The sequence below is a fragment of the Panulirus ornatus genome, chromosome 6 (genome assembly GCF_036320965.1).
Source record: "Panulirus ornatus isolate Po-2019 chromosome 6, ASM3632096v1, whole genome shotgun sequence".
Classification (NCBI taxonomy): domain Eukaryota; kingdom Metazoa; phylum Arthropoda; class Malacostraca; order Decapoda; family Palinuridae; genus Panulirus; species Panulirus ornatus.
In genome coordinates this window covers 1,705,347-1,729,215 of record NC_092229.1, presented here as the reverse complement: position 1 = coordinate 1,729,215, position 23,869 = coordinate 1,705,347, and the positions used below count along the sequence as shown (strand labels likewise).

At 39.5% G+C, this 23,869-nt stretch overlaps 1 protein-coding gene across 1 annotated transcript in view; it reads right to left on the bottom strand.

Annotated features, from left to right (window-relative positions):
• LOC139748991 (uncharacterized) overlaps nucleotides 1–23,484 on the bottom strand; it is a 48,152-nt gene extending 24,668 nt beyond the window's left edge. The window contains exons 1-4 of the mRNA XM_071662348.1: nucleotides 23,345–23,484; nucleotides 19,268–19,533; nucleotides 16,825–16,923; nucleotides 15,819–16,024 (exon numbers count right to left, since the gene is read on the bottom strand). Of these exons, the coding sequence (XP_071518449.1) occupies nucleotides 15,819–16,024; nucleotides 16,825–16,923; nucleotides 19,268–19,531 (569 nt within the window). The 5' untranslated portion in view covers nucleotides 19,532–19,533; nucleotides 23,345–23,484. The remainder of the gene's footprint in view (nucleotides 1–15,818; nucleotides 16,025–16,824; nucleotides 16,924–19,267; nucleotides 19,534–23,344) is intronic.
• Between the last annotated feature and the right edge of the window lie 385 nt (nucleotides 23,485–23,869).

Below are 23,869 nucleotides of genomic sequence, written 5' to 3'. Positions count from 1 at the left end.
TCATTACTCAGCATACTGAGGCCTTAATTGAAATACCAAGGGAATGGCAGAAATAAACAATATGACTGCATCCCCCTGAGATACATAGTAGGCTGCCCAAAATGGCTTTTCTCTTATCAGATAAGCATTATCTTCATTTTTTGTCACCATTATCATTCATCATCACTCAGCACATTGCGAGTCCAAAAAGTGAAGTGAGCCAAAATAAGGCAGACACTTCCACCCACTCTGAGAGAAACCCCATCACGCTGATGTCTCTAAATGTAAATAAGTGCTTGTAATGCCATCTAATGAGAAAATGACACCTATCATGCTTTAGTCTACTGGGAATGATGGAAAGCATATCTGGAAATCCATACAAGTTATCTAAGGATACTAATTTTCAGATCATAAGTGATCCAAGTTAACTTGGGATGATAATGATTTCCAAAAAAATTCAGCACAAGTTTACTTGGGACAGTATGTACATGGATTAAGGGACTAAAGCTAAAGATCAATGATATTAAATGTGCTGAAAAAATGGTATCTCACAAAATTCCAATCAAGTACCAAACTCATGTTGCTAAATCAATGTTTACTTTACAGTAATAACTCGGATCCACAGTAACTGTATTTCATATGGTTATACCTTCCAAAATATAAACAACTAAAAAGACTGAATACTGTTTCATGTATATGTGAAACTTTCAAATCCGAATTAAAATATAATTTTGAAACACTAAAAAAGTGTAAGGGAAGGGGATAAACAGCCTTACAGTGTGTTCATAAAGACACTTGTCTAAGGGATGCTGATATTCTGTTTTATTGGAATATACAATTTCAAAACTTTCTCTAACTGTTCTGCTACAGATCATATTCAGCAAAACAATCTTGCAATAGTGACTAATCAATTTGCGATATAAAACGTAAAAATGTGGATCTTGATCAGAGTAATAAACTTGATATTTTGGTCCTGTATGACAACACTATTTTCATTTGCCATGCTTGTGAACATGTAGTAGGGCTATATATGGTCTGATTTAATTCCTGCAGTTTAGCAAGTACCTACCTGTTAACAACTGGAATGTATTAACAGCACATAAGTTCATGAATGAAAATTATGAATTTGGATTTAATATACACAATGATACTATGTTATGATGGGGCTGGGATATAAGTAAGGAGCATACAGTGACTGCTGATATGCCTAGGGTATCCTTCAAAAACTTTGGTAGTTACACTTAAGATATATGGAAAAAAATAAAGATTTTTTTTGGCTGAAAGTAAAAGGGTTGCCTTATACACGAAATCAGGCTATCCACAAGAATATACATTAAGAAAGTAAGAAGCATCAATAATTTTTTGGAACACACTATACCTTGGAAAAAAAGAGAAGGGTTTAATTCCTTTTAAAACCCAGCATGAAATTCTTGCAAGGAAATGACATCTCACAGGTACTTACTTAAACATTTGTTTTAATATTTTTCTCAAAAAATGATCAAAAAAACAACCCATGTGATCCCCTTACAAGAAAAGACAGTAAAGGTAACTTAAAGCCCCTACTTTTCGGAACTGTTCTCTCAAAACTGATAAATGAAAACATTTTCCTTAATTTCAAGTCAAAGAAAAACTCAAATAGCTGGGCGAGTTAATAGATGGGTACGAGATGTTATAAGTAAATTTGCTAATTTGGTTCGTGTAGGTAAATGGATGGAAATGTGGAGTTTTAAGAATGGGCAGGTAGCAAGCTTGTATAGAAATGGGTGGCTATTAGGGGCTTGGAAATGTGGATGGGTACCAGGAATTGGAATTGAGATGAGTGGCACTTGGGTTAAAAGAATGGCATTTCTCAAAATTTTGGATGAACATTCATATAATACACTTCCAATATTTCCAATAATATAAATAAGCCCAAGAACATCTTCAACAGAAAAAAATCAGAACACTCTTCAAACTACTACAGAAGGCAAATCCATTCAAAAAAAATCTATACTTTCATTCCAAATACAAATGCCAAAATTTACTTAGCTGTCAAGAGATATGATATATCATGTACTTATCCCTTTTAAGGTCCAAGTAAGGTGTTTCCACCATATAAGTGGATATTTTGTGGGGAAGGAGGATGGGAGTTTCCTGGCAGCTGAGGCTTCATCACTTCATTCTCCGTATCTTTCTAATGGAAGTGCTCTCGCTTAAAACAGTTCCTTTCATTTACTTTCTTAGCTGTGAAAAGCACTCTTCTTTGGGTGTCCACAATGACAGTAACTGACTATATATATATATATATATATATATATATATATATATATATATATATATATATATATATATATACTTGCTTGGCATTTCCTGCATTAGCAAGGTAGCACCAGGAACATATCTACTGTACATTATATCAATAAATCAATTCTTATATATACATATATATATATATATATATATATATATATATATATATATATATATATATATATTCCTACGAGTCCATGGGGAAAATGAAACACGATAAGTTCCCAAGTGCACTTTCATGTAATAATCACATCATCTGGGGAGACACAAGAGAAATATAAGTCAGATGATATACATCGAAGAGACGAAGCTAGGACGCCATATGGTAAACATGGCGTATGTATATACATGTGTATGGGGGTGGGTTGGGCCATTTCTTTTGTCTGTTTCCTTGCGCTACCTCACAAACACGGGAGACAGCGACAAAGCAAAATCCTCCTCTCCCGTTCTTAATTTGTCAAAAGAAGGAACAGAGAAGGGGGCCAAGTAAGGATACTACCTCTAAGGCTCAGTCCTCTGTTCTAAATGCTACCTCGCTAATGCAGGAAATGGTGAATATGTATGAAAAAAATTCTTATATTTACGTTTCATACATATTCGCCATATCCCGCATTAGTGAGGTAGCATTAAGAACAGAGGGAAAATCCTCACATAGCCCCTTCTGCGTTCCTTCTTTTGGAAAAGTAAAAAACTGGAGGGGAGGATTTCCAGCCCCCCACTCCCACCTCTTTAAGTCATCTTTTACGACATGCAGGGAATATGTGTGAAGTATTCTTTCTCCCCTATCCACAGGGATAATACATAAATATATTGCAAGAGGTTACAGTGGTGCACATGATCTAGAAATTTGCTGATAACCAAGAAGAAAATCGTTATCATGGTCAGCATATATATATATATATATATATATATATATATATATATATATATATATATATATATATATATCACCTCCCAATTGACTTGACCCTCACCCCTACTGTACCTAATAACCTTGCTCTTATTCACATTTACTCTTAACTTTCTTCTTCCACACACTTTACCAAACTCAGTCACCAGCTTCTGCAGTTTCTCACATGAATCAGCCACCAGCGCTGTATCATCAGCGAACAACAACTGACTCACTTCCCAAGCTCTCTCATCCCCAACAGACTTCATACTTGCCCCTCTTTCCAGGACTCTTGCATTTACCTCCCTAACAACCCCATCCATAAACAAATTAAACAACCATGGAGACATCACACACCCCTGCTGCAAACCTACATTCACTGAGAACCAATCACTTTCCTCTCTTCCTACACGTACACATGCCTTACATCCTCGATAAAAACTTTTCACTGCTTCTAACAACTTGCCTCCCACACCATATATTCTTAATACCTTCCACAGAGCACCTCTATCAACTCTATCATATGCCTTCTCCAGATCCATAAATGCTACATACATATAAAAAAAAAAAAAAAATATATATATATATATATATATATATATATATATATATATATATATAGATATATATTATTTTTTTTATTATACTTTGTCGCTGTCTCCCGCGTTTGCGAGGTAGCGCAAGGAAACAGACGAAAGAAATGGCCCAACCCCCCCCCCCATACACAAGTATATACATACATCCACACACGCAAATATACATACCTACACAGCTTTCCATGGTTTACCCCAGACGCTTCACATGCCTTGATTCAATCCACTGACAGCACGTCAACCCCGGTATACCACATCGCTCCAATTCACTCTATTCCTTGCCCTCCTTTCACCCTCCTGCATATTCAGGCCCCGATCACACAAAATCTTTTTCACTCCATCTTTCCACCTCCAATTTGGTCTCCCTCTTCTCCTCGTTCCCTCCACCTCAGACACATATATCCTCTTGGTCAATCTTTCCTCACTCATTCTCTCCATGTGCCCAAACCACTTCAAAACACCCTCTTCTGCTCTCTCAACCACGCTCTTTTTATTTCCACACATCTCTCTTACCCTTACGTTACTCACTCGATCAAACCACCTCACACCACACATTGTCCTCAAACATCTCATTTCCAGCACATCCATCCTCCTGCGCACAACTCTATCCATAGCCCACGCCTCGCAACCATACAACATTGTTGGAACCACTATTCCTTCAAACATACCCATTTTTGCTTTCCGAGATAATGTTCTCGTCTTCCACACATTCTTCAAGGCCCCCAGAATTTTCGCCCCCTCCCCCACCCTATGATCCACTTCCGCTTCCATGGTTCCATCCGCTGCCAGATCCACTCCCAGATATCTAAAACACTTCACTTCCTCCAGTTTTTCTCCATTCAAACTCACCTCCCAATTGACTTGACCCTCAACCCTACTGTACCTAATAACCTTGCTCTTATTCACATTTACTCTTAACTTTCTTCTTCCACACACTTTACCAAACTCAGTCACCAGCTTCTGCAGTTTCTCACATGAATCAGCCACCAGCGCTGTATCATCAGCGAACAACAACTGACTCACTTCCCAAGCTCTCTCATCCCCAACAGACTTCATACTTGCCCCTCTTTCCAAAACTCTTGCATTTTTATATATATATATATATATATATAAAATAAAATTTTGTGTGATCGGGGCCTGAACATGCAGGAGGGTGAAAGGAGGGCAAAGAATAGAGTGAACTGGATCGATGTGGTATACCGGGGTTGACGTGCTGTCAGTGGATTGAATCAGGGCATGTGAAGCGTCTGGGGTAAACCATGGAAAGTTCTGTGGGGCCTAGATGTGGAAAGGGAGCTGTGGTTTCAGGCATTACTGCATGACAGCTGGAGACTGAGTGTGAACGAATGGGGCCTTTGTTGTCTTTTCCTAGTGATTCTCGCACACATGAGGGGGGAGGGGGATGGTATTCCATGTGTGGCGAGGTGGCGATGGGAATGAACAGGGGCAGACAGTGTGAATTGTGGGCATGGGTATATATGTATGTGTCTGTGTGTGTATATATATGTGTACATTGAGATGTATAGGTATGTATATTTGCGTGTGTGGGCGTGTGTGTGTGTGCATTGTGTATGGGGGTGGGTTGTGCCATTTCTTTCGTCTGTTTCCTTGCGCTACCTCGCAAACGCGGGAGACAGCGACAAAGCAAAATAAATAAATATAAATAAAAAATAAAATATATATACTTTCTGGGGATAGGAGAGAAAGAATACTTCCCACATATTCCCTGCATATCATAGAAGGCGATCGAAATGGGTAGGTGGGGAGTGGAAATCCCCCTCCTGTTTCACTTTTCCAAAAGAAGGAACAGAGAATGAGGCTAAGAGGATTTTTTCCCTCTTAGACTCAGTCATCTGCTCTTGATGCTGCCTCGCTAATGCAGGAAATGGCGAATATATGTATATATATATATATATATATATATATATATATATATATATATATATATATATATATATATATATATATATATATATATATATATATATATATAAACACACTATTTTACTTCCTGCCCTAGGAGTCCCTTATATCTTTCAAGGAGCTAGCCACATCCACCAGTCTGGATCAAAAGTCATAAAAGATTAGCGATGGTGTGTGTGTGTGTGTGTGTGTGTGTGTGTGTGTGTGTGTGTGTGTTGTAGTGCAGGGCAATTAAGCAGTGACTGCTCAGTGTCTTCATTAAGACAGCTGCATTGTGGGAATGTGAGGTATTGGGATATGGTAAAATGGCATTTGTAGTGCTGTAAGGGTGAGTGATGTCCAGAGCATTGATGGAAAGTGCAACTCTCATTTGTGTGGGGGGTGTAGGTTGTGATGGGTGTAAGAGAGTTGAGATGGAGTTTAAGATGGAGCTGAGAGAGCAGTTGTTTGGGTTATTTCATTATCTACTTCTTTTGTTACTTATATTTGTTGACAGTGGGGTTATCTGTGAGTGGAGTTTGCTGAAGTGTAAGGTGGAGGAAGCTAATTATTTCTAAGAGATGGAGGTTAGTTATGTAGTAGTTTGGGTGGGAAGGATCAAGTGTGGTTGCAAAGAACTGGGTGCAAAGCATGTTGTGGTTGGACTGCATTGGGAGGATCTTTACTTCACTAAGTAGGTGTTGTGTGCTTGTGGTTGTCAGGCAGCCAGTGATTGTTCCAAGTATTAATTTGTGTGGGCTGCATTTTTGTTATATTTGCATTTCTGAGGACAGAAGACCAAACACATGAGGTGTAGTTCAAAGAGGAGAGGATGTATTGCTCATTGAGGATTTTGAGAGTCATTTTCTGGTCCAATTTTGGTGCCAGTTTATGTTCTGAGGGTATTCAGTTTGGGTATTTTTTGTGTTGACAACATTTGTGTGGGAAGTCAGTCAGTCTGAAGTAAAAAGAGCGGCTGAACACTTTTGTGAAGATGCTGACATATTCTGGTTGAGCCAATGTTCCAATTGAGTAATGAAGTGCTGAATGTTTGTTGCTGCTACTCTATTGTGATGACTATGAGGTCATCTGTATTGTCAAAGGACCTTCAAGTTGTTGTTTATCAGAGGTAATGAGAGGTCATGAAGGAAGAGGTTGGAGAAAAGACTATTCCTTCAGAAACTCCACTGTAAAGTATTTTAGAGAAAAAGGCAATGCGAGTGACTTCCACTGTGGCTAGCCATGAAACTAGCCAACCACTTTTCATTACTCTTGTGGAGGGTGGTCCCAAGTATCGCTTGTGAGAGGATGTGCGACAGTAGTGTCCAAAGCTCTTTTGATGTCTAGTGCCAATAATGTATGGGAAGAGGGTTATGGTTGGTTAAAGCTATTTGGGGTATATATCCTCCACAGGTCAGACTTGAGCCCTGAGAGGGGTGTTTGGCCATACAGTTGTTAAAAGGTATAAACACCAGTCACCCAGTCTTAAGCATACAATTAAACACTACTAAAATCAATCAAAGTTGCTTGATCTACAACCAGCAGGACAGTCCACCCACTATCTGTATAACTTTCTTTCCTTCACTTTCTTCAAACTTTTTCTTCTCCTACCTAAACTCTTCCATACAACACCATCTTAACTAATCTTAAAAATTACAAAAATGTGCTACGACAAATTAAAGTCCATGTTACCCCACTAAGCTGAGGCTGGGACAAAGTATATAAAAAATTAAACACTGGGTGACTAGTGGCTACATTTTTAAACCTCAATGTGACCGAGGTGGCCAGACATCCCCCTCCCAAGGTATGAATCCAATCAGTGCTGTGTATAAATCTGTCCTATAAATTCATTTATCACACAATCAGAATCAGAACAGAATAAAGTCCATGTTACCCTTAACAAGCCAAGGTTGGGAAACGACAAAAAACAATGAATGACTGGTCATTATGCATTCTAACCTCAATGTGGGCAGACACCCTCCCTGAGTTTATATTCAACAAGGTGTATATTTTCTATGGATATATCCATCTAAAACATGTGAAATCAGTGTACAGCAAGTGGTGGAATATTTTCATCTGAAGCTGTATTGTATGGGTGAAACTGGGATGGTGAGGAAAATTTTTACAAAAAGTCTGGGTACTAAGCACGGAAGTGATACAGGGTATACAAGTTTTTAAATGTTAGGAATTTTGTTATGCAGCCAGGAGTGGTTGAAGATATTTAGTTTTTGATGGACACATGTCTGATGTTAACCTCTTAAGGTGTACATAAATTTTCTGTCATATATCTTGAGAAGAAAGAATCAGAAGGAACAAGTTCCTCAAGACTAAAACTGGGGTAGTCTTTAAATTTCTATTCTGGGGTTGATGGTTTGTTATGAAGTGGTTCTGGTAGGAGAGGTCTAGTGCTGTTACAAAGAACAAAAGTGAGTGCATAATGAGGAGTGACTGCATTGAAAGTTTTTCTTTCTTTCTTTCATAATTCCTTGCTGTTTATCATGTTAGTAAGGCACAGTAAAGAAAAGACAAAAGAAAAGCCTCATGCACTCACACCAATTCCATAAGTCATGTATAAAGCACTAAAAACACAGCTCCGTGTCCACAAGGTTCTACAAACCTTTCTATGGTTTCCTCCGGCTGTTTCATATGCTCTGGTTCATTCCACTGATAGCACATTGCCCCCTGTATACCACATTACTCCAATTCACTCTAGCCTGTGCATGCCTTCCAGCATCCTGGATGTTAGGTCCCAACCTCTAAAAATCTTTTCCCTACATCCTTCCATCTCCAATCTAGTCTCCCCTTCTTGTCCCATCTACTTCTGACATATTCATCCTCTTTGTTAACCTCTCATCATTCATTCTCTCCACATGTCCACACCATTTCAATACATCCTCCTTAGCTCTCTCAATTATGCTCTTCTTATGATCTCATCTTTCTCTCTTAACCTATCATTACTTTATCAACTTTGCTCATCCCACATTTCATTTTAACACATCCAACTGCATCCATACATTCTCATCTACTGCCCATGCCTCACATCCATACAGCATTGTTTGCAACACTATACCTTCAAGCCTACCCATTTTAACCTCCCAGATAGTGACCTCTCTTTCCCCATCTTCCTCAATGCTCCTAGAAACCTTCACCCCCTCACCCACCCCATGACCCATCTCAGCTTCCTAGATTCCATTCACTACCATGAGTACTACCAGGTATCTAAAATAATTTTTCTTCATTCAAACTTACATCCCAGCTAATCTTTCTTTCCATTGCTAAACCCAACAACCTTGCTTTTAACACATCCAACCACATCCATACATTCTCATCTACTGTCCATGCCTCACATCCATACAGCATTGTTTGCACCACTATACCTTCAAGCCTACCCTGGAAACCTTCACCCCCTCACCCACCCCATGACCCATCTCAGCTTCCTAGATTCCATTCACTACCATGAGTACTCCCAGGTATCTAAAACAATTTTTCTTCATTCAAACTTACATCCAACTAACCTTTCTTTGAATTGCTAAACCCAACAACCTTGCTTTTATTCTTGTTTACATTCAACTTTCTCCTCTCAAGTCCCCCTGTACTCAGACATCCACTTCTGTGGTTTCTTAGTCCAATTGTCAAGTCAAACAAAAAGTCAAACAAAAACTCACTCACTTCCAAGGCACCCTCACTCCCTACAGACTGCATACCTGCCTCTCTCTCCAGGACCCTTACACTTATCTCCCTTATCACCCAATCCAAAAACAAATTAAACATCCATAGTGACATCAAAAATCCCTACCTCAAACCCAACTTCCCCTGGAACCACTAACCCTTCTATCTACCTACTTGCATATATGCCTTACTCTCTCAATAAAAGCTCCTCACTGCTTTTAATGTTTTTTCTCCCAACAAACTATAACACCTTCCACAAATCATTCCCAGCATACGCTTTCTCCAAATCCATCAAAACCACATACAAATCATTCCATTTCTGTAACTAATTCTCACACACATTATTCGATGCAAACATCTGATCTACACAACCTTTAACACTGCTGATATCACACTGCTCCTCCTCAATGATGTTCTGTGAATGCCATCATCTCAAAATCACCATTCTTCAATCCAATCTTCCAGATACACTTAAACTTATACCTCAGTAATTCAAACACTTGCCTTTGTCCCCCTTACCTTTAAACAATGGCAACATACATACATGCATTCTGCCAATCCTCATAAAACTCACAATGATTAATACATACAATGAAAATCCAAACTAACCCAATCCGCATAAAACTCACCATGATTAATACATACAACGAAAATCAAAACTAACCAATCAACAACACGTCATCATTTTTCTTAAGAAATCTAATTTCAATACTATTCATTCCAGCTGCCTTTCCACATTCCTACAACCCTTCTTTCTTTACCAAAACAATTGCTCTCACTAAACACATACATCTTCACAACCCAAGCACACTGCTTCTGCCATCCTATCATCTAAAACATTCACAATTCTTTCAAAGTACTCACTCCATCACCTCTTCACATCACTGCCTGTTAATACTTTCCTATTTACCCCCTTAAACCATGTTCTTATGTGTTCATTTGCTTTTCTCACTAATAACGTTCTTCCCAAACATCTTATTTTGCCTGACGATTGCCAATAAACACTTACTCCAAATCATTTGCCCTCTTTTCAGCCTCTACACCTTCCTCTTGACCTCCTGCCACTTTCTCTTGAACATCTCCCAATAACTCACATTCCTTCTCTGTAAGCATTGCCCACACACACAATGTGCAGATGTTGAATGTTTGTGAGTGCTAAGTCACCATGACTGTTTCTAATGCTGCTTTGTATAATTCGTAGCTTTTGTTATATTTGCTTTAGACCATGCAGGTCTGCAGTTTAGTATGGAACAGAAATGTTGAAAGATGATATTAGTGATCTTTTCTTATCTAAATCTTTTACCAGTTAACACTGAGAACATATTTTGTTATGGCTTTAGTGTAAGGAGAGGATATCACATGTGCTTCATACAATAACCAGTAAGGCTGGAGTTGAGTGGGAATGGTTGATTATTCAAATATATAGGAGGATATATGACTAGAAATCAAATAATGACAGTGTATTTCTGTGGGGATGCAGATATTCTGTTTTAAGAAAGTTAGTGTAGTACCTACATTATCTAATGTTGCATATGTATTATTTCTTGAGTAGCAACACAGTGTTTATGATGTGACTGTGAAGTCACTTGCCCATGAAAGAACTTTATCATAATGGTCCACAGGAGGTGATGAAAGGTCATGTAGAAAAGATTAAAATATATCACATAAAATTAATAATACAAAACCAGGACTTCTTTTATATAGCTCCTAATGGTGAGGCTGCACTCCTAACAGGTGCAGAAACATGATAAACTCCTTTGGAGCAACGAGTACCATAACGAGACTGTATTCCTTCATGTCCCGTGAAAAGAAAAACGGGAAAGCCTTACCCAAGGAGTCTTCTCATTCACAATGTAACCACTCCGAAACAGAGTCCAGTTCCAATGATATACAATACAACAATATCATATTTTCCATACATGTTTCTTCATAGTTTCCTTCACAGTGAGGTAACTCCAGGAAAATGACAGCCTCATTCATGAGTAAATGTGAATAAAAGCATGATTATTAGACTTAGCAGCAAAGACAGACACTTCATTTGGAGCGCAAGTTTGAATGGAGAGAACCAGGAAGAAGAAGAGTTTCAGACACCTGGGAGTAGATATGGCAACAAATGGAACCACGGGAGATGAAGTAAGCCATAGGATGGGTGAGGAGGCAATGATCCTGGGCAAACTAAGGAATGTTTTGAAAATGTTAATGTCTTTAAAGGTAAAGATGGGTATGTTTGACGATACAGCACTTCTGTCAGTGATATATGAATATGGGAATTTGGCCTGTGACAGAAATGTGAAAAGGAGGGTTAATGTAATGGAAACAATTAGAGAGAATAAAACAATGTTTTGGAAGGAGGTAAATAACATGCATAAGACAAGAGAACAAATGGGAGCATCAGTGAAGGGGGCAAGTGGGGAAGTAATAACAGGTAGTGAGGAAGTGAGAAGGAGATGGAGCGAGTATTTTGAAGGTTTGTTGAATGCATTTGATGACCGAGTGGCAGATACAGGGTGTTTTTGTCAGGGGTGGTGTGCGAAGGAATAGGGTCAGGGAGAATCGTTTGGTTTAACAGAGAAGAGGTAGTGAAAGCTTTGCAGATGAAATCTGGCAAGGCAGCAGGTTTGGATGGTATTGCAGTAGAATTTAAGAAAGAGGGTGACTGTGTTATGGAGTGGTTGGAAAGGATATTCAATGTATGTATGGATCATGGTGAAGTGCAGGAGGATTGGCAGAATGCATGCAGAGTGCCATTGTACAAAGGCAAAGGGGATAAAGGTGTGTTTGAACTACATGGGCATAAGTTTGTTGAGTATTCCTGGGAAGTATATTAAAGAGTATTGATCAAGATGATGAAGACAAGTACATGGCATCAGACTTGGGAAGAGCAGTGTGGTTTCACAAGTGGTAGAGGACGTGTGGATCAGGTGTTTGCTTTGAAGAATGTGTGCGAGAAATACTTAGATAAACAGATGGATTTATATGTAGTATTTATGGTTCTGAGTAAGGAATATGATAGGGTTAATAGAGATGCTTTGTGGAAGATTTTAAGAATATATGGGGTGGAAGGTAAACTGATAGAAGCAGTGATAAGTTTTTACCAAGGATGCAAGGCATGTGTACCAGTAGGAAGAGAGAAGAGCATTTGGTTCTCCATGAAGGTTGGTCTGCAGCGGGGGTGCAAGATGTCTCCATGGTTGCTTAACTTGCTTATGGATGAGGTGATTAGGGTGGTAATTACAAGAGTTTTGGAGAGAGGGGTAAGTATGCAATCTGTTGGGGATGAGAGAGCCTGAGAAGTGAGTCAGTTGTTGTTTACTGCCAATACAGCACTGGGGGCTAATTTGAATGAGAAACTGAGAAGTTGGTGACTTAGTTTAGAAGTGTATGTGCAAGGAGAAAACTGAGAGTAAATGAGAATAAGAGCAAGGTTTTTAGGTTTAGCAGGGATGAGGGACAAGTTTGTTGGTATGTAAGTTTGAAAAGAGAAAAATTGGAGGAAGTGAAGTGTTGTAGATATCTGGGATTGGACTTTGCATGAAATGGAACCTCAGAAATGGAAGCAAGTCATAGGGTGGAGGAGGGAGCGAAGGTTCTGGGGGCAATGATGAATGTGTGGAGAGAGAGAGAACGATATCTCGGAACAAAAATGGGTACAATTGAAGGATTAGTAGTTCCAACAATATCACATGGTCACGAGGCATGGGCTTTAGACAGGATTGTACGCAGAAGGGTGGATGTGTTGGAAATTAAATGTTTGAGGACAATATGTGGCATGCAGTGGTTTGATTGAGTACTAATGATGAGGTAAAAGAAATGTGTGGTAATAAAAAAGAGAGCAACTGAGAGCAGAAAAGGCTTCGAAGTATGGAACAAATGAGTGAAGAAAGGTTGACAAGAGGATATACATGTCAGATGCAGAAGGATGGAGTGAAAAAGATCTTGAGCGATCGGGAACTGAAAATAAAGGAGGATGAGAGGCATGCAAGGAATAGAATGAATTGGAATGATGTGGTGTACCGGGGTCGATGTGCTGTCAATAAACTGAACCAGGGTATGTGGTACCTGGATGTGGATGGGGAACTGTGGTTTTGGTGCATTACACATAACAGCTAGAGACTAAGTGTGAATGAAGGTGGCCTTTTTTTTTGTTTTGTTTTCCTGGCGCTACCTCACTGAAGCAGGGGGAAGCAATGCTGTATCCTGAGAGGCAGGGTAATGACACAAATGGATGAAGGGATACAGCGACAAAGTATAATAACATTTTTTTTTTTTTTTTTGCTTTGTCGCTGTCTCCCACGTTTGTGAGGTAGCGCAAGGAAACAGACGAAAGAAATGGCCCAACCCCCCCCCATTCACATGTATATACATACATCCACACACGCAAATATACATACCTACACAGCTTTCCATGGTTTACCCCAGACGCTTCACATGCCCTGATTCAATCAACTGACAGCACGTCAACCCCAGTATACCACATCGATCCAATTCACTCTATTCCTTGCCCTCCTTTCACCCTCCTGCATGTTCAGGCCCCGATCACACAATATCTTTTTCACTCCATCTTTCCACCTAAAATTTGGTCTCCCACTTCTCCTCGTTCCCTCCACCTCCGACACATATATCCTCTTGGTCAATCTTTCCTCACTCATTCTCCCCATGTGCCCAAACCATTTCAAAACACCCTCTTCTGCTCTCTCAACCACGCTCTTTTTATTTCCACACATCTCTCTTACCCTTATGTTACTTACTCGATCAAACCACCTCACACCACACATTGTCCTCAAACATCTCATTTCCAGCACATCCATCCTCCTGCGCACAACTCTATCCATAGTCCACGCCTCGCAACCATACAACATTGTTGGAACCACTATTCCTTCAAACATACCCATTTTTGCTTTCCGAGATAATGTTCTCGACTTCCACACATTCTTCAAGGCTCCCAGAATTTTTGCCCCCTCTCCCACCCTATGATCCACTTCCATGGTTCCATCCGCTGCCAGATCCACTCCCAGATATCTAAAACACTTTACTTCCTCCAGTTTTTCTCCATTCAAACTTACCTCCCAATTGACTTGACCCTCGACCCTACTGTACCTAATAACCTTGCTCTTATTCACATTTACTCTTAACTTTCTTCTTTCACACACTTTACCAAACTCAGTCACCAGCTTCTGCAGTTTCTTACATGAATCAACCACCAGCACTGTATCATCAGCAAACAACAACTGACTCACTTCCCAAGCTCTCTCATCTCCAACAGACTTCATACTTGCCCCTCTTTCCAAAACTCTTGCATTCACCTCCCTAACAACCCCATCCATAAACAAATTAAACAACCATGGAGACATCACACACCCCTGCCGCAAACCTACATTCAATGAGAACCAATCACTTTTCTCTCTTCCTACACATACACATGCCTTACATCCTCGATAAAAACTTTTCACTGCTTCTAACAACTTGCCTCCCACACCATATATTCTTAATACCTTCCACAGAGCATCTCTATCAACTCTATCATATGCCTTCTCCAGATCCATAAATGCTACATACAAATCCATTTGCTTTTCTAAGTATTTCTCACATACATTCTTCAAAGCAAACACCTGATCCACACATCCTCTACCACTTCTGAAATCACACTTGCTCTTCCCCAATCTGATGCTCTGTACATGCCTTCACCCTCTCAATCAATACCCTCCCATATAATTTACCAGGAATACTCAACAAACTTATACCTCTGTAATATGAGCACTCACTCTTATCCCCTTTGCCTTTGTACAATGGCACCACGCACGCATTCCGCCAATCCTCAGGCACCCCACCATGAGTCATACATACATTAAATAACCTTACCAACCAGTCAATAATACAGTCACCCCCTTATATGTACATATATATTGCTGGACTCTCTATCTGAAAGTGGTCACATCGTAAGCAAGAATTCACCTTTGATGAAGGTTGTATCTTCACCACTATAGAAAGGAGCTCATTCTTGTCTAGGACATCCTCCATCTAAATGAGTCTATTTCCCATTTGCACAAGGTGAAAAAGTCTCACAGAAAGTGGTCCTTGGTTTGCTACATTAACGTATGTGCATATATATAACATATACAGGCAGTATACTTGTGGATGTGGGCAGCTTTCCAAGTGATGTGCTGGAACCCAATAGAAGGGGATCCTTGGACAGGAAAGATTCAATATATATATATATATATATATATATATATATATATATATATATATATATATATATATATATATATATATATGCAGTTACTTATTTCCTGAAATACAAGTTGGTCAACACTCCAGTGCATAGGTTTTCAAGCTTGCTTGCTTGCTTGCTTGCTTGTTCATGTTGGCCTTTCCCATCCACAATGAGCACACTATTCATTGTCAGGACTCACTACTAAGCTTGCTTCATTGCTCCATTGCTGGAAGAATCAGAAACTCATATAAATCATGACACACGCTCTTTCCGTGGTGTTTACCTCTGTCGCTTGTAAGTGGGCCCTTGGTGGCCATGGGGGGAGGGCCTCCTCTTGGGTGGGCCAGCGTATCTGTTGCCATAACGGTAGCGAGGGGGGCCAGCAGTGGGTTTCTCTCGTTCATAGTGATGGGCCCGCCCCTCCTCGTTGTGCCACCTGGTTTCATACCTGCGGGCCTCAGCATATAGCCTGCGCTGTCGCAACTCCTCCTGAATGAATGAGACTCACGGCTTGAGGTTCATCACATCAGCCTAAGGCACTGCCTGCTGGCTGGCTAATGATAACCTTCAAACAATCTAATTAAGTACATACTACATCTAAGTGCCTAGAATGCACAGGGCTGCATCTCTGATAACATCAATTTTGAATCTTGGAATGCTACCCAAGTCCAATTAGAATATTTGCTCTGTCAGCAACCAAATGGGTATCTGGGAAATCCCATTCACAATTAATACAGGCTAATGGGCTTTCAGTAGCTTGTTCTCTTTACTGAGGCTGCCTTACCTTCCAAGATCTGATACTGTAACTGATTCTCTCTCAATACTTATTGGATTATCATTTCAAAAAGACAAATAGCCCCACATTTTCTAAACTTATATTTTCATCAATCAAGAGGCAATCTTTAGTTACTTTCTCTTTTGAGGCTTTAGGTTCTTGTAAAGTGTTGAGTAATAGGAGTGCTTCCATCTGAGCTTGAATGTAAAATCTTTTGACTTATGTGATCTACTTATGGTTAACTTTTCTTCTGGAGTTAATGGGAACATTAATGGGGTATAAAGACTTTCACCAATGAAATCATCAACACTGTATATAAGATATTGTAGCAAAATAATAATCACAATTTAAAATTCAGCAGTTTGTATAAAAACTGACCTCAGACACTTATAAAAATTACTATTCAAATTTCATAATGAATGTAGGGTTAATTACATTCAACTTGCAATCTACAGTGAAAGCCTCCCCATAGTTAATCCTAACACAAATATAACAAGAAACTCAAGCAACCTACCCGATAATATCCTCCCCGACCTTCACGGCGCGAGTCCCTTTGTTGTCGGTACATCGCTTCACGGTTATCACGAAATGAGCCACGACCTTCTTTCTCATCCTGCAAAACAATTTTAATATCTCATATCAGTGATCTTCCTTCTCCTACTACCAAATAATTTTACATTTTCATATTTCACAGAGATACATTTCAGTTTTACTTTATTTACTTTTATTATACTTTGTCGCTGTCTCCCGCATTTGCGAAGTAGCACAAGGAAACAGACGAAAGAAATGGCCCAACCCCCCCCCCCCCATACACATGTATATACATACGTCCACACACGCAAATATACATACCTACACAGCTTTCCATGGTTTACCCCAGACGCTTCACATGCCTTGCTTCAATCCACTGACAGCACGTCAACCCCGGTATACCACATCGCTCCAATTCACTCTATTCCTTGCCCTCCTTTCACCCTCCTGCATGTTCAGGCCCCGATCACACAAAATCTTTTTCACTCCATCTTTCCACCTCCAATTTGGTCTCCCTCTTCTCCTTGTTCCCTCCACCTCCGACACATATATCCTCTTGGTCAATCTTTCCTCACTCATCCTCTCCATGTGCCCAAACCACTTCAAAACACCCTCTTCTGCTCTCTCAACCACGCTCTTTTTATTTCCACACATCTCTCTTACCCTTACGTTACTTACTCGATCAAACCACCTCACACCACACATTGTCCTCAAACATCTCATTTCCAGCACATCCATCCTCCTGCGCACAACTCTATCCATAGCCCACACCTCGCAACCATACAACATTGTTGGAACCACTATTCCTTCAAACATACCCATTTTTGCTTTCCGAGATAATGTTCTCGACTTCCACACATTTTTCAAGGCCCCCAGGATTTTCGCCCCCTCCCCCACCCTATGATCCACTTCCGCTTCCATGGTTCCATCCGCTGCCAGATCCACTCCCAGATATCTAAAACACTTCACTTCCTCCAGTTTCTCTCCATTCAAACTCACCTCCCAATTGACTTGACCCTCAACCCTGCTGTACCTAATAACCTTGCTCTTATTCACATTTACTCTTAACTTTCTTCTTCCACACACTTTTCCAAACTCAGTCACCAGCTTCTGCAGTTTCTCACATGAATCAGCCACCAGCGCTGTATCATCAGCGAACAACAACTGACTCACTTCCCAAGCTGTCTCATCCCCAACAGACTTCATACTTGCCCCTCTTTCCAAAACTCTTGCATTCACCTCCCTAACAACCCCATCCATAAACAAATTAAACAACCATGGAGACATCACACACCCCTGCCGCAAACCTACATTCAATGAGAACCAATCACTTTCCTCTCTTCCTACACGTACACATGCCTTACATCCTCGATAAAAACTTTTCACTGCTTCTAACAACTTTCCTCCCACACCATATATTCTTAATACCTTCCACAGAGCATCTCTATCAACTCTATCATATGCCTTCTCCAGATCCATAAATGCTACATACAAATCCATTTGCTTTTCTAAGTATTTCTCACATACATTCTTCAAAGCAAACACCTGATCCACACATCCTCTACCACTTCTGAAACCACACTGCTCTTCCCCAATCTGATGCTCTGTACATGCCTTAACCCTCTCAATCAATACCCTCCCATATAATTTACCAGGAATACTCAACAAACTTATACCTCTGTAATTTGAGCACTCACTCTTATCCCCTTTGCCTTTGTACAATGGCACTATGCACGCATTCCGCCAATCCTCAGGCACCTCACCATGAGTCAAACATACATTAAAAAACCTTACCAACCAGTCAACAATACAGTCACCCCCTTTTTTAACAAATTCCACTGCAATACCATCCAAACCTGCTGCCTTGCCGGCTTTCATCTTCCGCAAAGCTTTCACTACCTCCTCTCTGTTTACCAAATCATTTTCCCTAACCCTCTCACTTTGCACACCACCTCGACCAAAACACCCTATATCTGCCACTCTATCATCAAACACATTCAACAAACCTTCAAAATACTCACTCCATCTCCTTCTCACATCACCACTACTTGTTATCACCTCCCCATTTGCGCCCTTCACTGAAGTTCCCATTTGCTCCCTTGTCTTACGCACTTTATTTACCTCCTTCCAGAACATCTTTTTATTCTCCCTAAAATTTAATGATACTCTCTCACCCCAACTCTCATTTGCCCTTTTTTTCACCTCTTGCACCTTTCTCTTGACCTTCTGTCTCTTTCTTTTATACATCTCCCACTCAATTTCATTTTTTCCCTGCAAAAATCGTCCAAATGCCTCTCTCTTCTCTTTCACTAATACTCTTACTTCTTCAGTTTTACTTACTACCACATATATTTGGTACTGGTTTCTCTAACAAATTTCAAAACATATACTATTACAGAACCTCTCTAAAAGAAAAAATTACTTACAGAATTCTTTAACACAGAATTGATAATAGCTGTAGTCAGAGCAAGCTGTGCATCAGGTCCCAGTGAAGCCAATAATTTTTCAGGATCAGGCTGTCTCTGTGATGGGCGTGGTGATCTACCCCCATAATTCTGATGATAGTACTCAGCTCTTCCTCCTCGATGTCCTCCACGATGACTAGGCCATTGTCCACCTCCTCCTCTGGGTCCATATCCTCCACGTGGTGCACCCCCTCGCATACCTCTTCCAGGTGGACGGGAAGACATTTCTGCAAAGGAATATAACAATTCTAGATTCAAGAATAAAACTAATGCACTGAAGAAACAAGCACCATAAATCACATTTGTTGTAGAGGATATTACATAACCAACACAAAGTATTTACTTTAAACATCTTTCACTGACTTCATAGGCTATCCATCCCCACAGCTCAGCCTATGGCCAAGCTACCATGTTCCCCTACTGGTCAGTCAGGCTGTCAGAAGTTGTGATCCACAAGTTTAAGTAATCACCATATCCTACTTACATTTCTCCAATGCACAACATACAGTGTTATACAGGCAATGCACTTAAAAGTTTTGTGTCCCCAGATGTTTAGAGCGTAATACTGCAATTCCGTTATAAATGAGGCAAAGCATCATTTTATTCAAAAGTGCGATAATCTCTCATCTTCAACTGATAGGTATTTTTGGTTTTTGGCTACAGGCATCACTAACAACTGTCACTCTACCTTTTCTTCACTCTTCTGTTCTGAATCCTACAGCTGTCTCTCCCATAGACCAAGCAACACTCCTTGGTTCCCATTTTTCCTCTAACTCTACATTAGTTAACTCGCATTACCCCCTGATGCTCATCTTCCTAATATTAAGCACTTTCCCATAACCTCTTTTCCAAAAAGTGCTTCTATCTCTGGATACAACAAAGCTTATGATCCAGATGACATCCATCCCATGTAATGAAAGAGTTTGCCTCTGAACTTGCACCTGTGCTTACTCATCCATTTCCTTTCTTCTTGGATGCATGTATTGGTACATCCTATCCCTAAATTGGGTGAACATTCTAAGAGCTCTAACTATCGACCTGTTCCTTTGATATCTACCATTTCCAAAGTCTGAATCCCCTCCTCAACTCCCATATCCTCAGCCAAAATGGTGAGATCCACTGGTGATATTCTTTCCTATCTGCCTAATGTCTGACCAGCATCCTTGAAAGATTTTGTTGAATCCTATGTAGTTGCCTTTGGTATAACTAAAGCTTTAGATAGGGATCACTTTGGTTTTTGCTCCCATGAGCTAGTTAAGGCATATTTAATAACTCCTTACAATTGTGTGAAAAACAATTCTCAAAATATATTTGGGTTCCACAATGTACAACTATCCATAACTCTGATGCCTGTTTCCTTCTGAAACTCCCTTAAGGGGAAAGCCATGGCAACAGTCTCCATAACTAGCAAACTCTAGTGCTGCTTCTTAGCCTTTAATGCCTCACCTTGTCAGGCCACTGGCAGAGGGTAAGTCTAAAATTGTGTTTGCAGAGGCTCCTACCTAATGTTCCTACTGACTACTTCTATCTAATGCTCCTACCTAATGTTCCTACCAACTGCTACTACCTAATGTTCAACCTAATACTCCTCCATAAACATTCCTACCTACTAATACTGATTGTACTATATACTGTATAACTACAAAATATGTTTGAAAAAATCTGATGTATACACATGACAAATAATAATACTGCTAAGCTAAACAAGACCTTACCTTAATTGTACTTATTACATGCAACTGGCATATTAGTGATGGTACTCAATGAAGCTCCTAACTGTCGCCAGAAAAGCCATCTCATCCCCATATGTTTAGGCTCCTCACTGTATAATTAAAAAATCTAATATGAAAAAAATAAAGTGCCAACATTTTACAAATACTTTTGTCTGTGGTTATTTTGCCAACTAGCTGACATACCAGACTCGGCCCAGTGCAGAATAGTGGGCATCAGTGGATGAAACCCTACAAAGCTGACTGCTGATTAAATTAAGCCTTCTACTCACCAGTGCCATACATTTGGAATCGGCTGGTTAGCACAGGTAACTCAAACGTTATTTTGCCAAGTAACTGCCAACCGCAATCCAACCATCAATTTCCCAACCATTAGAATTCACTAAAATTTGCTTTCTGTCATCACTCTTACACAACCTAATCTAATGGCAAATTTGCTACTAGCATATCTATCAACAAATCAAATAAAGTAAATAAAAGCCCTCATTCTTTACTATATCCTGGATTCAGGCATTCTTAACCAACACAAAACAGTATCAACAAATGGAATCATGTCAAAGTGGGTTGAAATGAAAAGTGGACTAAAAAGTGGACTAACGTACAGATCAGTCCCAGAGCAAACTATTCCTCACCTTTGTAAAAGATCTCCCATGTGATATAAAATCAAAATCATTTGCAGATAACACAAAAGTTAACTATCATGCTGATGAGAAACTCTTCAAGATGATCTACCTAGAATAATGATGGTCAAACACATGGAAACTTTAAGATTTAATTACTAAAAATGTAAGGCGATTCAACTAGGTCATGGCGATGTACAAATAAATTATAAGATGTCTGGAAAAAACTCAGCAGCTGTTAATGAAGAAAAATCTGGGAGTACTGATGATGGGGATATGAAATTAACAAACCACATTTCAGATAAGAGAGAAAAGCCTATATGACAAAGGGATGCTCATTTGAATGTAAACACCTGGAGTCATTTTGTACTATTTAAAACTTTTGCGAGACCACACGAGTATGCTGTTCAGGCAAGATATCATTTCAGGCAAGATCTCATTTAAGGAATAATAGAGACAATTCAAAGAATTGTCCACAGAAAAGCTACTAAAACAGTTCCAAAATGAACAAGACTGTCATATGATGGGATGAAAAATAAAATCATCTCAAATTAACCAAACTGGAGAGGAGAGGAGAAAGAGGGATGACTTCAGACAAACTTTTAAAATTATGAGAAGGGAAAATGACTGTAGCTCAAAGTTTACAAAAGAATAGGAATGACATAAAGAGGTGCAGCTCACAAGAGTTTTAAGAACCAATTAATAACATCAGAAAGTACTTCTCACAGATTGGTGGACTCCTGGAGTCATATTCAGCTGAAATTATCAACTTAAATCAATCCAATTTAAGAAAAAAATAGGATACACAATACACTTTGAAAACAGAATTCATTTAAAATAAAAGTTTTACGGCAAGCATAAAAAACACCAATTGGTGCATTTCAGTCTCTCACTTTCTCTTATTGTAAGTTAACCACTACAATGCACCTGCAAAACAAATCATTCAATATATGAAAAACAGCCTGTCATAGTACATAGCTACTTTTCTTCTCAACCAACACTCTCTAGGAATCACCACACAAACAACCCTATTATACAGGAAGTGTATCAGTGAGGCTCACAAGTGTTGCTGGGATACAGACAACAAAAGATTAAAGCCAAGTAACTACAAAACCAAAACTGTTTTACACGCTGAAATCACTCAACATAAAGTACAATACCCATAGGACTCAACGGTATAAAAGTCCAAAATAGAGAACCATGAGATTCCTACTATATATAAGTAAAGGGTAACTGATTATCAAAAATTTATTCCTCAAGACTGCAGGAATATATAAAAAAAAATCCTACCGCAATGAATAAATCCATGCCCCTAGACTGGAGGAGTATCAAAAAAAAAATTCCCAGGAGAACTAGACTAATGACGAGACGCCACTACCGCCGGGGACCTCCACACTCGTGCTGACCATATCAGACCTACTAGCGTATTCTCTTTTGCTTTTTCAAATGTTAAGTCTGCCCGAAACTAGCCAATCTTTATCACCTACTGCTAGAGACTGTTACTCATTACGATCAAAGAAAGTATGAAAGGTACGTTAATGTGGCATTTCGTACTTCACTATTGACGGCTATGCTAACCAAACCAACGATTGACTGCCCCGATCACTACAGTTTAGTTTGCCAATTTACACCAGCAGATACCCATGCAATGAATCAGAAGTTATATCTGAAGTACGAAATATACTCACTCGCTGTTCTCTCTCTACTAGTCAAGTCCAGATACTAGTTTCTCAGTGTTTCTTAGACACAAATGCTGTTACCGCGTAATGGCGTCCTAGCTCCTGTGGAACGCTCATTGGTGAAGAAAATATAATAAAAATCATAATGACATAATGAATGACTTGTTACGATTCCTTCATTGTAATCATAGAAATAATAGATTGAGATAAATTTGGTAAATTGGTCTTTCTTTCCCATATATTCTCTAAACGTCACAATTGTATTATTATGAACGCAAAGCATCGCATACAGAAAATACGCTCTCGGGAAGCTATTGCGTCGGGTCCAAGTGAATACGCGCTGGGTTTTAAATGTTCCTTCATTAAGGTGGTTTATGTTTATTAATTTTCGGTGCTGAATATAAGTAAGTTTATTTCATATAATCTATAGCAGGAGTTAGAGCTAATTTGTTTCTACGCAGTCATAACGATCCTTTTTGGTATAACTGCACTGCACAGTTAGCGACGTGTTTTCATGAACAAGGGGAAATTGTT